Source organism: Nelumbo lutea, chromosome 6 (assembly GCF_056320005.1).
Source record: "Nelumbo lutea isolate HS-2025 chromosome 6, American lotus-T2T, whole genome shotgun sequence".
Classification (NCBI taxonomy): Eukaryota; Viridiplantae; Streptophyta; class Magnoliopsida; order Proteales; family Nelumbonaceae; genus Nelumbo; species Nelumbo lutea.
Genome location: NC_142689.1, coordinates 72,775,924 through 72,787,987, shown reverse-complemented (window position 1 = coordinate 72,787,987; position 12,064 = coordinate 72,775,924). Strand labels below are relative to the sequence as shown.

Genomic DNA, 12,064 nt, shown 5'->3' with positions numbered 1-12,064 from the left:
TTATTGATGAGAGATATTCTCAATACATTGTGAAATATGTCCATTGTACAATGGAACAAGAAACCTAATAAGGAGTCTTGATTGTTTGTGTTTTTTGCATCATTTTTTTTTCTTATCTACGATTTCATGTCTACATAAAACCTAGCTTACCTTCAACCTCAATAAATCTCAATCTAATAGTTTCATTTGGAAATATAATGTTTCAGTTCCATGTGTGTGGATTCAACGCTGCCAATTCTTTCCATTTTACTCGAGTACCATGAACACGTGATGAGATGCAAAGCAAGGTATCCCATGCTGCACTGTTGTCATTCTGGTACCTAGGGTTCTTTTTGCTAGGCTTAACCTTTAGACTTTAATGATTTTGAACTGAAGTATGTCTTTCTCTTCATATTTTTTTTCTCTAATGTATTGTCCTTTATTTCCTCTCCCTTCATAGTGATTCAGGCCTTTTGTCTCCATTTCTCGCTCCAGTAATCAAATCTGTGCATCCGGCCTGATGAATATATAGTAAGTATCTTTGGAGTTTGCACACTAATTTGGTCATCATCATCAACTAATCCAACATCAAGTCTCATCCCTTCATCTAAATTTGTTTAGAGCCCCATTAATCCATCAACATCATCTTCACAATCTTTAACGCCTAACAACTGCAAACCCTACAATTCCCTCCAAATTAACCAATAGAATCCTTTGGCTCTCTTACCTTCACTATAAGAGCTTAATCAAGATGGATTGTGATGAATCCCAAGCATGCTTAAGAATTCATTTGCAATTGATGAAGTAGCATTGTCCAAACTCTTTTACAATAGAACCATACACAGTATGACCATTCTAAATTGAATGGGTAGTAGAACATGATTTTTAAAAATGGCCTAGAGATCGAACTGGTCAGGGGTTTGGTTATCGGATCGAACGATTTAACCATTTGAACCAAATAGTCAACCCATTATAACAAAACAAATGGTCAAAACTGTTCGAACGGTCGGTTAATCACCTGGGTCAGCAATTTGTTGACCAAAATCAAGGGTTATGGACAAGTTTTCAATTCTGGGAAAAACCAAAACTGGACACCTGACCAATTCTTGGTTTTTCTGGTCCAACCATCCGGGTCCGTTTTTGAAAAGCATGTAGTAAAAAGATATGAGGCTTCAAATCAGAACAACTAAAGTTTTCATTATAACGAGGAGAGGTGTGAAAAATTAAAAAAAAAAATATCTGCCCTTAAATTTATTTTGAAAATTTAAAGAATAATGAAGGATAAATTTGAATGGAAAAGATAGTTTTAGAATTAAAAAAAACTATATAATTCACGTGACATGCGAATGGATTGTAAAGACACATAAACGATAGGAAAGATTTTGTCCATTAATTATTTTTTTTCAAACAGTACGGGTTGGTTAATTATTTAACCTAAAAAAAACCAAGACAAGTAATTAAAATTCAGCCACTTCACATCCATTTGCAACTTTCAGGAGTTGAACGCTTTCTTTGCCAGTTTTATTTTTTTGGACGACTTTGCCAAATTTTTGTGTTGGTCAGTGGTCATACATTAGACGAAGGCGGGATAAAGAAAAATCAGCCGTTTGATTGAAATGTTTGTATATGGGTGTAAAATCACGGCCGTAGAATCCGCATAATCGGATTGGTGATCTCATTTTAGTTCCCAACTTACCCGGAGAGTTGGGGTTGGAGTTGGAGAGCACAGCTTCCGTATAAATCAATAGACAAAACAATCTCCGCGGTTGCGAAGAGACACCGCTCGACCAGATATTTGATATTTTTGATTTTTTCTCTCCAGCACCAACTTAACAAACCCTAACTGTCTCCAGGCAAAAAATTTCAACAAGATTTCGTTGGTTCTTGTTGCTCTCTTTCCCACTTCTCGTCACATGTATCAGATCCCGTCGAGGTCAAAGCATATATGGTAGTCCTGATGCCGGAGACCTGCGTATTTTCTCCCATCGGCGGTTACTCGTCGAAAGTTCCCGACGCCCGGGATCTGGTGAAGTTCCCCCCTCGCAACTCGTGCAGTAATTCCTATTTTAATTCACCGTCCGATACGATAATCGATCTGATACTGTTAAAGAAAGATCTGATCTTTCTTCTTCATTTCTCCATCGAGTTTAGCTTTCCCTTTTTGTGGAGTGTAGCATCACAAATTTATAGATCTGCCCCCCCTCTCTCTCCCCCTGCTTATATACGCTAGGGTTTTGGGTTAAAATTTTCATAGACTTGGGGCTTTTTTAATAATGATTACTGTAATTGTTTTGTGTTATCTTTTGGTCATATACCTTAGTAATTGTTCTTTGTAGGGTTTGTGCTCTTTAATGTTTATCCGATAAATGGATTTGTTTTATTTGTTTGATTATGTATTAATTAAAGTATTTTTGGTTTGCGCCTTTTTTTAATCATATGATTGAAAAGCTTCTTCAATTTCTTCTTCTTCGTGGGCTTGTGGGTGCACCAGGAACCCATTTTATTAATTTGCTTAATTCGGATAAAGTTGGATCTGGATTTTATTAAAGAAATCTTTATACAATCCCCCTGTTACATCTGCTACTTTCTGTTTTAAGTTTCAATATTGTTGTTTCTGTTATGAATTCAATTATGTCTCGTATGTCTCTGACAGTTTGGAGCTTTAAGCAACTGAAATAATGGGTCGTTCAAAATTTTTTAGCAGGTTGCCTACGAGGAACTCTTGCAGGGTAAAATCGATCCAACTCGTTGCTATAGCAATGCTGACTATTCTGATCCGGAAGGCCATCTGCATGAATCTGAACACTGGGCTCTCCCCAGAAAGAGGCGGAAAACATTGTGGTCAGAGTATCCCATCTCAGTCCCTTCTACATGTATGAGCAATATCAATGATGTGGACTCGCCTCAACAATCTGACCACGAAGGCTGCTCTTCTTATGTGTATGAGTAAATGCTTGTTTTTCCTGGTGTTATTCCAAATTTGTATTTTGCAAACTTATTTTTCTTGGTTCACTTCTCCTGCAATGCAATCAACAGGTTCTCCCAAGATACTCATTTTTCTTCATCTGGATGCAATCTTAATGAGACTATGGGACCATATGTTGCAATGGAGGGCAATTGCCAATTGGTGAACAACAGTGGTGATGTTTCTCAGTCATGCAGTACTGGGAGGCCACCTTGCCAAGATAACAATTATGCAGGATTTTCTCATGCCCCTTCTGTTAGCGGTTGGATGTATGTTAACCAGAGTGGGCAAATGTGCGGTCCATACATTCAAGAACAATTATATGAAGGATTATCCACTGGATTTTTGCCAGAAGAACTTCTTGTCTATCCTGTTGTAAATGGAGTTGTAATCAATCCTGTACCCTTGAAGTACCTCAAGCAGTTTCCTGAGCATGTTGCCACCGGGTTTGCATATTGGACTTCAAGCATTGCAAGCACAATGCTGAGTGAACCCACAAATGGTTTTACTTCTTGCAACGGAGACTTGGCAACACATGGATGTACAGAAACTGTTTCTCATGTTGCACCTGCTAACATGAAAACAAACTCCGAGATAACTAACTGGACTTCATCAGAGCTGCCAATGGTATAACACTTGTCTTTTATATGCATACTTGGTGCTATAGTATTTTAAAATTTACATTTCTTTACCATACATATATGGTACCATAGTATTAAACTAGCCCAGATCTCCTGAAAGCAAACACTCTGAGAGCACAGCATCCAGCCACACATCAGAAATATCTTCTGTTCATGTATGTTAAATTCACAAAGAGATGTTCCTGATGTGTGGCTGGATGCCCATGCTCTCAGATTGTTTGCACAATTTTTGCTTTCAGGAGATCCCGTGCTGAACTGGTCTAGTATTTTTACCATTTTTTGATATGCAATGGTATAAGGATTTTATTGCATGAAAAAAGAGCTGATTACTATCTAGAATGATGGATAGCAGGATTCAAGAGCTGCTTGCTATTACCTGATTTTAGCCAGTTAATGATCACTTGTTGACTGTAACCTTCCATCATCGTGTCTCCTCAGCCATGCCTGCAATTTTTTTTTCCTTCTAGGAACAGTATTTTTTTTTTCATTGTCCCCTTATGCTGTGCACAAGTTAATATTATCCACTCCTGCGTATGGTTCTTATGTGTTGTTTCCCTCTCTTCTAATCCAGTTGCAGTCAAGTGAAGAAGTGTGTTGGGTGTTTGAAGATGATGAGGGTAGGAAATGTGGCCCATATTCTCTTGCACAGCTTTATTCTTGGCATCACTATGGATATATTCGCAGTTCATTGATGGTAAGCTACAAACATAGATTGATGTAGTTGGTAATAATTTTTTCTTTCTGATTGGTTCTAATAATGTACTCCGCAAATTTTCTTTTGGGTGGTATAAGTTGTATTTTAATTTTTAAATCAGTTGACTTTATGTTTTATTAGGTAATAGATTTAGTGTAAATCCAGGATGACTATACTAATCTGCCAACAGCCTTGCAGATGTGTTTTTAAGGAATTGATTAATATAAATGGACTTGTATTTCGAGGCCGTATGCCTGGGAATATATCTTTTATGCATTTTTTTTATCTTGTTATTAGTGTATTTCAGTATTTGACTATTTGTCATCTGACCTTGTTCTTCTGTCTGGAATGAGGGTCTTTCTTAATTCTTCCTCTGTCTCATTAACAAGATATAACTTTTGTTGTTGATAAAAAAAACTTGGGTGCTCCTTTAGCAAGTTCCTCCCTGACAAGTTCTTTTGATCTGTCTCAGTCTATGCGGAAACATAGGAGCAATAGATTGAGAAAATGGGAGAAAGAAGGGGGTGGGAGAGATGAGATTTATAACTTCCTACTTACCAAGAATTGTATGCTACCATTAAGCCACAACACCACTTGTATTCTCATAACATACATGAGTTATGGTATATTATATATAGTAATGGCAAATGTGCATGTGCTTAGCATGTGACAACTTTAGATGACAAATGATGTTGATGATGGCGATGATAGTAATAGTTATGTGTCCAAATTTTCTATGTATTCTTATATTTTAGTGTGTACAAACAATTTCTTAGTTATTACACTTATTTTTGTTTAATATAATGAATATTTTTTATTAGAGACGTGTCCAAGTGTTTTCTACATTCTATGTATTTTCATATATATTTTTTTATATTTTATCTTTTTGAGTTTTTATTATTTCATTATGACATCGAGGGTTGATACATGACTCGAAAGGTTGAACTATTGACTTGCCACTAGATTGTAAAAATAATTTCATTTTTGTATTTCATTTCCATCATTGAAAAGCAAATATTTTTTGTCACACTTATTTTTCTTTAATATGATTAATATAAATCATTAGATATGTACCCATTTTTTTATTTTTTATTTTTGTTTGGTATAATTAATATATGATATTAAATATGTTTCCGAAATGTTCAGTGATTTTTTTTTTATGTATGTGTATTTAAAAATTTTTATCATTTAACTATGATATCATGGGTTGACCCATTTGATCTGGATGCTTGAATTGTTTACCCACCATCTGGGCAGAAGAACGATTTTATTTTTGGGTTGGTTTTAAAAAGCATGGGCCATGGGTTTAATATTGTTAAAAGTGTTGGATACAGATCTAATAAAGTAATAAGTAGAATTTATTGCTGGGGAAATATCCCATATATAGGATTTATGGAGATAATGGGAGTTAGTACCTTGAATATAAGAGTTAGGTGGCGTTTGGTAAATCTGAAATCTGAAGTTTGAAAAGTTAAAAAGATATTAAAAGTGTCTGAAATCTGGAAAGAGAAATAGATGCTTTTCTACTTTTTTGAGGCTCTGAATCCATAAGTTTGTTTGTGTTCTATTAACCCTTTACCATATGAAATTCACTGATTTTACTATTTTACCCTTAGAACATACCATTTGGAAATGTTGAATTCAATTTGCATCATCTCATAAAAAATAATTTTCAACCTCAAAATAATATTGAAACAATACAAATAAAAAATAAAAAATTAATAATTAAAAATTACTAATTATTTAAACAAAATGATTAAAAATAAAAAATAATTAATGGCTATAAAAATATTAAAATAATTAATAATTTACACAAATAAAAATTAAAATAATTTTCAAAATTAATGAAATAATTAAAAATTACCAGTTAATAAAAATAATTAACAATGTTTAATAAAAATAATTAATAAATATTAATAATTAATAATTAGTAAAAATATAAAAACAATTAATAAATAATTATTAATAGAAATAATTTATAATTAATAAAATTATTATTATTACTACTCACTGAACCGCCGTTGCAAGTGGAGAGAGAGAGAGAAGGAACCGCTGCTGTTGCAATTGCAACGGTGGTGACGGGAAGACAAGGGAGAGAGAGAGAGAGAGAGAGAGAGAGAGAGAGAGAGAGAGAGGGAACTTGCAGCAGCGGTGACGGGAAGGCAGTGGGAGAGAGAGAGAGCGAGAGTGAGCGAGAGAGGTAAGGAACTGCTGCTGCAACTTACAGCGAAGGTGACAGGGAGAGAGAGAGAAGGAACTTGCAGCGGTGGTGATGGGAAGGCAGTGGGAGAGAGAGAGAGTGAACGAGGGAGGTAAGGAACCACTGCCGCTGCAACTTACAGCGAAGGTGACAGGAAGACAAAGGGGAGAGAGAGAGAGAGCGATAGCGTGAGAGAGAGAGAAGGAGCCAATGCAGCAGCGGTGACGGGAAGGTAGGGGAGAGAGAGAGAGCGTGAGAGAGAGAGAGAGAAGGAACTACCGCTTTGCAGCGGTGGTGGCGGTGGAGCTTCGTTAGGTTGCAGACTCGCAGTGAGGTTTGGTTCGACTTACGCGAAGGACAAAACATGTAATATTAGAAGTTTTTAAGGGCATTTATGTCTGACCCATTAAGCAGTCACTATCTCTTAGAAATTAAGATCTGAAATCCAATTTCAGATCTCTAATAAGAGGGCTTACCAAACGATTGGTGGCATCTGAAAAGCAACATTTTTAAATTCAGACATCTGAAAAGTGCAATCAAACGCCACCTTAGTGGCAGATGCTCTAGCTAAACCTGGGGTGGGTAGGGACTTTTTGTAAAGCAATATAGAGCTTCCTCTTTAATGGGTAGGGAAGGTTTTTTTGGTTTTTGTTTTTATGAGCGGTGCTGGACAGATGTATCTCTTATACATCCTGTATATCCTTCCCCTTTTTTGTTAATGAAAGTTACCCTTTCTCAAAAAACAGAGATTGAGCGTCACATCCAACAAGAATTCAAACCTAACTCAAAGTGGTCATCATTTCCATTAGGTGGGCAATAATACTACTACTCCACATATCTACAATATTGTTGCCAACTCATCATGTTATAATATCATCTCGTGTACTGGCATGGTGCAAGTAGTTTTATCGGAGAATATGTCTATTGTGGTAGTATTTCGTGTCAGTACACATGGAAAAGAAATATGTTAACATTCTAAACCATGCCCATATGCAAATTATTCATTATTCTAATATTTTAAGGTCATTCTAAAATAATTTTTTTGAATTATCCAGGCATATGTAGCTGAAATGATGTTGAGGTGTCAAATTTTAATAGTACTAAACAAATTCGTTACATAATTATGTGAATGAATCAGCAGGAAACTTGACATTATACTTTGAATGATTGCAACTTAACTCGTGGAAGCTTTTCTTGTTTACCAATAAAAATTGATGGTTCAAAGTGGGCACTGCATGTTCTTTGGATTGCTATGGCTAATACTTCATTTTATTAAAACATTTGGTGCTTGATTGTCTTCTAAAATTATGGAATGGATTTTATATTGCGATTTAGTTATCATTCTACCTTGGGTAACTGAAAAAAAACTGAAGAGGTTGTCTGAGACATTTGTAGTGGCTCGGAAGCTGCATTTATTTTCTTCCAGAAAAGATTATCTAATATTTTGAGCTACAGTATTAGTTTATGTAGTCAGATGCCATCAATTTTATGCAAGTGTACTGCATAACATGTTTCATTGCAATTGGATTTCTCATTGGTCATTTAATCATTCTGATTTTTTCTCCAAAAAAATAGTGATTTCTGATTGTTATATTGCCTTAATCTTTATATTCTTATTATGCTAACTAGCTTTCATTTTGTAGATCTATCATGCACAGAACAAATTTCAACCCTTTACCCTGATATCTATGATAAATACATGGAACGGAGATAGATTTGAGATTGATTCTGAAGTGCAGACTGGGAACCACAAGGCTAGATCTCTGCCATGCTTCATGTCTCAAATATCAGAAGAAGTATCTGCCCAATTACACACTGGAATCATGAAGGCAGCTCGTCGAGTGCTGATAGATGAGATAATAAGTAGTATAATTCCTGAGTTTGTGGCTTTGAAAAAATCTCAGAAACATCTCAAACTGGAGCCCGCAGATCAAGCTTATAAGACTCATTCTGCTGAGGAAGGGGTAATATCCATGAACCTAAAAGAATAATCATTTCTTATAATTTGCAGAGTCTCACTGCAGTACCGGAAAGGTATGGTACATAACAAATTAATAACCAATCAATTGATATTTTACTCAAATTTGCGTAGGGTTCTGATTGGTTGGACTCTTTTATGTACTGGACCTTTTCGGTACCATGGGAACTGTCTAAGTTGTATGCTCTGAGGTTACAGTGTTTTATTGCTCTTGCTTCAGCAGTCTGGGGATGTGCAGGATATTAACTCTGCTGCTTCTGGAAATGCTCTTCCGGTGCCTCTTTCATTATCTGACCCCGTGATTCCTGTTTGTGGAGTATCTAAAGAAATGCTAGCAAATACAACTTCTGTTCGATGCATTGAAAACTTTTGCGAGACATTATCAATAGCCCATAGAATGCTTTTTGACTCTTGTATGCAACTCCTCTGGAATGCTGTGTTTTATGACACTGTAGCAGATTGTTCTTGTGCCTGGCGAAAAAGAAAGCGTTGGTCTGGTTATCCTATTTTACCAATTGTAGTTGCTGTTGGTGAAGATAAGCTTTTCAAGGATTCTGAAGACATGATCGATAAGGTGATTGCTGAAGCTTTATATTACCATGGGAGATTTCTTGTGATTTATGTGTTATTTCTGTTGTACTTATGTTCAGAAATTGTTTAGGTGCAATCTGACAAATGTTCTACTTACGGGGTTGATTGCCCTCCTGGTTTTGAACCTGTTATGATGAACAAAGATAGTCATGCCAGATCATATTCAATTTCTTCATTTCATGCGGGGGAATCACCACTGGAAGAGAATCACCTTTACACCAGTAAAGTTCTCAATAGTGTACAACATATCCAAGATGGAATAGAAAATGCGCTACATGTATCAGCAAAGTTGGCTTTGTTTGAGTACTTTGAAATTTTTGTCAAGGAGGAAGTGGCAAAATTAAGTAATTCTGCACTTGGTGATATATTGAGTGAGGTATTCTTCTTAAGAATTTCTAGGGTGTTACGTTTTCCGCCTGCTTTTTGTGGAGATAGTAGAGTATTAATAGTGGATTCACTTGTGCTTGCTTGTTGTGGTTATGGCTGATATGTGGATACCTGTAAATTCGAAATCTGATACAGCAACCAGCTGTGTCATTTGTTTTTTTTTTTGGTAACAGCGTATAAATTGATATGCTCCTTTTTAACCTTCCTATTTTTGTTTGCAGGATCTTATTGATTTTGATAAGCATTGTCACAAGGATTCCATTGATGTAGCTGAGGATTTTAAGGAAGTTCTTGATAGTTCTGCACAATCTATTTCATCAGATGATGATGAAACTGTGAAGCAGTCATCAAGGTTTTCCACCCATTCAACCATTTCTTCCCAATCAGAAAAATGTCTATTTAATCGTAATACAAGTGCCATTGAAAGATTATGCTTACAAGTAGCTGATGGGATTGATTATCCTGAGTTTGATGAGCCATCACCCCCTGGGGTTGAAGATAATTCTAGATCTATAGTTCTGTTGCCGAACGTCAAAGTTCGACCAGCCAAGTCAGATGAATATGTTCCTAAGATTGGTTTGTATGTTGCCCTGGCGCTATGCCGACAAAAGCTGCATGATGATGTCATTCAAGAGTGTGGTTCTTCTATTTCTGATGCTGCTTTGTGGCAGTGTTTTCAGTCATGGTATTCAAGAAAAAACTATGAATATGATGCCACTGAGGTATCTCTCTCTCCCCCTCTGCATTCATGTTTGTAATGCAATTCTGTTCATGTGTTATGTTCTTAAATTCTCTTGCTTATGGTTTATTTTCAGGAAGGAACTGTTAATATTTATAAAGGAAAAGCTGCTGATTATACATATTTCCGCAAGAAAAAAATATCAAAGAAGAAGCCAGCATTATCATCACACGGTAGGGTCTCAGTGGGCAATGGATTACTGAATCACCATATGAACAAGTCTGGAACTCAGGAAGTTCCTGGAGATGTGGCTAAGATGGCAGAAGTGGAAAATATAAATTTGGTTCCGGAAAAGTGTGAACCAAATAAATGCAGAACAGAATCTCTTTCTAAAGGTGCATTATTGCATGTTGATGAATATAGATTGCTTGAAAATTTCTCATCTTCCAAGAAGACTACTAGTCATGTATCAAAGAAGATCAGCTTTGTCATTAAAAGTATGCCTTCATTTCTCCATTGTTTGATTTAGATGTAGTCACACTGGAAAATAAGTCCTTAAATTAATATTTCATATAAGTCATATTATCATGACAAGGATCTTGGATGTTGTGCAGGAAGTGAGGTTAAACCAGATGACATTGAATGTGGTGTAGGAGGGGTCTCTGCTTCAGCAGAAGACTCTAGTGCATCTGCCAAAGTTTTCAATAATGGTCAGAAAGATCGCTGTGGGTATCACCTTGAAAAGAAAGCAAAATGTAAGTGTTATTTGTGACTCTTTGGGGTGTTGATCTTGGGCAAATGAGTATAGTAAAGAATTTTGGTATTTTATGGTGCGCTCCTATCATTCTGATATGAATAAAACATGTTCTGTTCTCCCAATACTCATGCCACCACACAGGAGTTGGAAAGCTGCTACATCATTGAATTTAAGGCATAAATATTTTATACTGGTATTGTCTCTAATATTTGTATTCAAAGCATCTATAGATATGTTACATAACTAACTGCATCACTTAATACAAGGTGCTAGTTGCTTATGTTATCATCCTTCACCTAGGTGACACCATAGGGTGGTGGTGTTGTATTGTTTTGGGGATGAGAAACTTTTTATGTTTATGACAAACCTTGTAGGTAACAAGATAGAATGCAGTGAAAGATGAGTTTCAGGAAGCAAGAATGCAGTAAAAAAGAATTCACAACTAAGAATTATCAAGAAGGATTAAAAACTGATTTGGTAAATACTTGAGGATCAATCAAAACCTTTCAGGAATGCAAGAAATCACTAAAGAATGGAAAATATTCTGTTATTTATTTTGATGGGTTCCACTATGATGCCAGAAAGACATGATATCGGAAAAATTTACGACCAATGAATTGGCATCATAAAAGTAATAACCAATCAGGTGAGTTTTCATCAAAATTTATGGGGTTGTGATGGGTCAAAGCCTTCCAATATCATATCTTTTTGGCATCATGGGTTTTCACTATTTTGGTTGTCGAGTTCAGCCTTAGAGATGATACGATTGTAATTAGGGGGTTCAGGGTTGGGAGGGGTTCAATGGTGGTGTCTGATTTGCAGTTCGTGGATACCATGATCTTGAAGCTTATGTTGGAAACTAAGGAAAGGATATCAGGCATGAGAGTGAATCTATCCAAGTACTGCCAGGATAAACATGGATCAGTATATTGTATTAATCGTATAGAGGGGGAAGCCCCATCTACATGTAGTGGATATACATGATAATAGGATACACAATAGCAGTATATGAATAAATTACAAAGGAGCTTCAGTTGAAAGATTTGAAGCTGTTGCCCAAGAAAAGAGTTTAGCTGACAGCCATATGATTTCATCTACTTTGAAAGGTTCTTCTTTCAAAAATTCTGCTGTTCCTTTCACTCCATATAGACCTGAAAACAACTGCAGGGAGCATGCCCCCAATAATCTTACCA

At 36.0% G+C, this 12,064-nt stretch overlaps 1 protein-coding gene across 8 annotated transcripts in view; it reads left to right on the top strand.

The window, feature by feature from the left end:
* The first annotated feature begins 1,504 nt into the window (after positions 1–1,504).
* SDG25 (SET domain protein 25) overlaps positions 1,505–12,064 on the top strand; it is a 30,416-nt gene continuing 19,856 nt past the window's right edge. Inside the window, exons 1-10 of one of the 8 annotated variants that reach the window (XM_088951225.1) lie at positions 1,505–2,005; positions 2,684–2,919; positions 3,016–3,571; positions 4,157–4,279; positions 8,123–8,443; positions 8,696–9,031; positions 9,119–9,424; positions 9,657–10,157; positions 10,251–10,611; positions 10,729–10,869. In XM_088951225.1, the coding sequence (XP_088807351.1) occupies positions 1,925–2,005; positions 2,684–2,919; positions 3,016–3,571; positions 4,157–4,279; positions 8,123–8,443; positions 8,696–9,031; positions 9,119–9,424; positions 9,657–10,157; positions 10,251–10,611; positions 10,729–10,869 (2,962 nt within the window). In that variant the 5' untranslated portion in view covers positions 1,505–1,924. Of the gene's footprint in view, positions 2,006–2,680; positions 2,920–3,015; positions 3,572–4,156; positions 4,280–8,122; positions 8,444–8,677; positions 9,032–9,118; positions 9,425–9,656; positions 10,158–10,250; positions 10,612–10,728; positions 10,870–12,064 lie in introns of all 8 variants that reach the window. The other 7 variants (XM_088951223.1, XM_088951221.1, XM_088951222.1 and 4 more) reach the window with 7 other exon arrangements.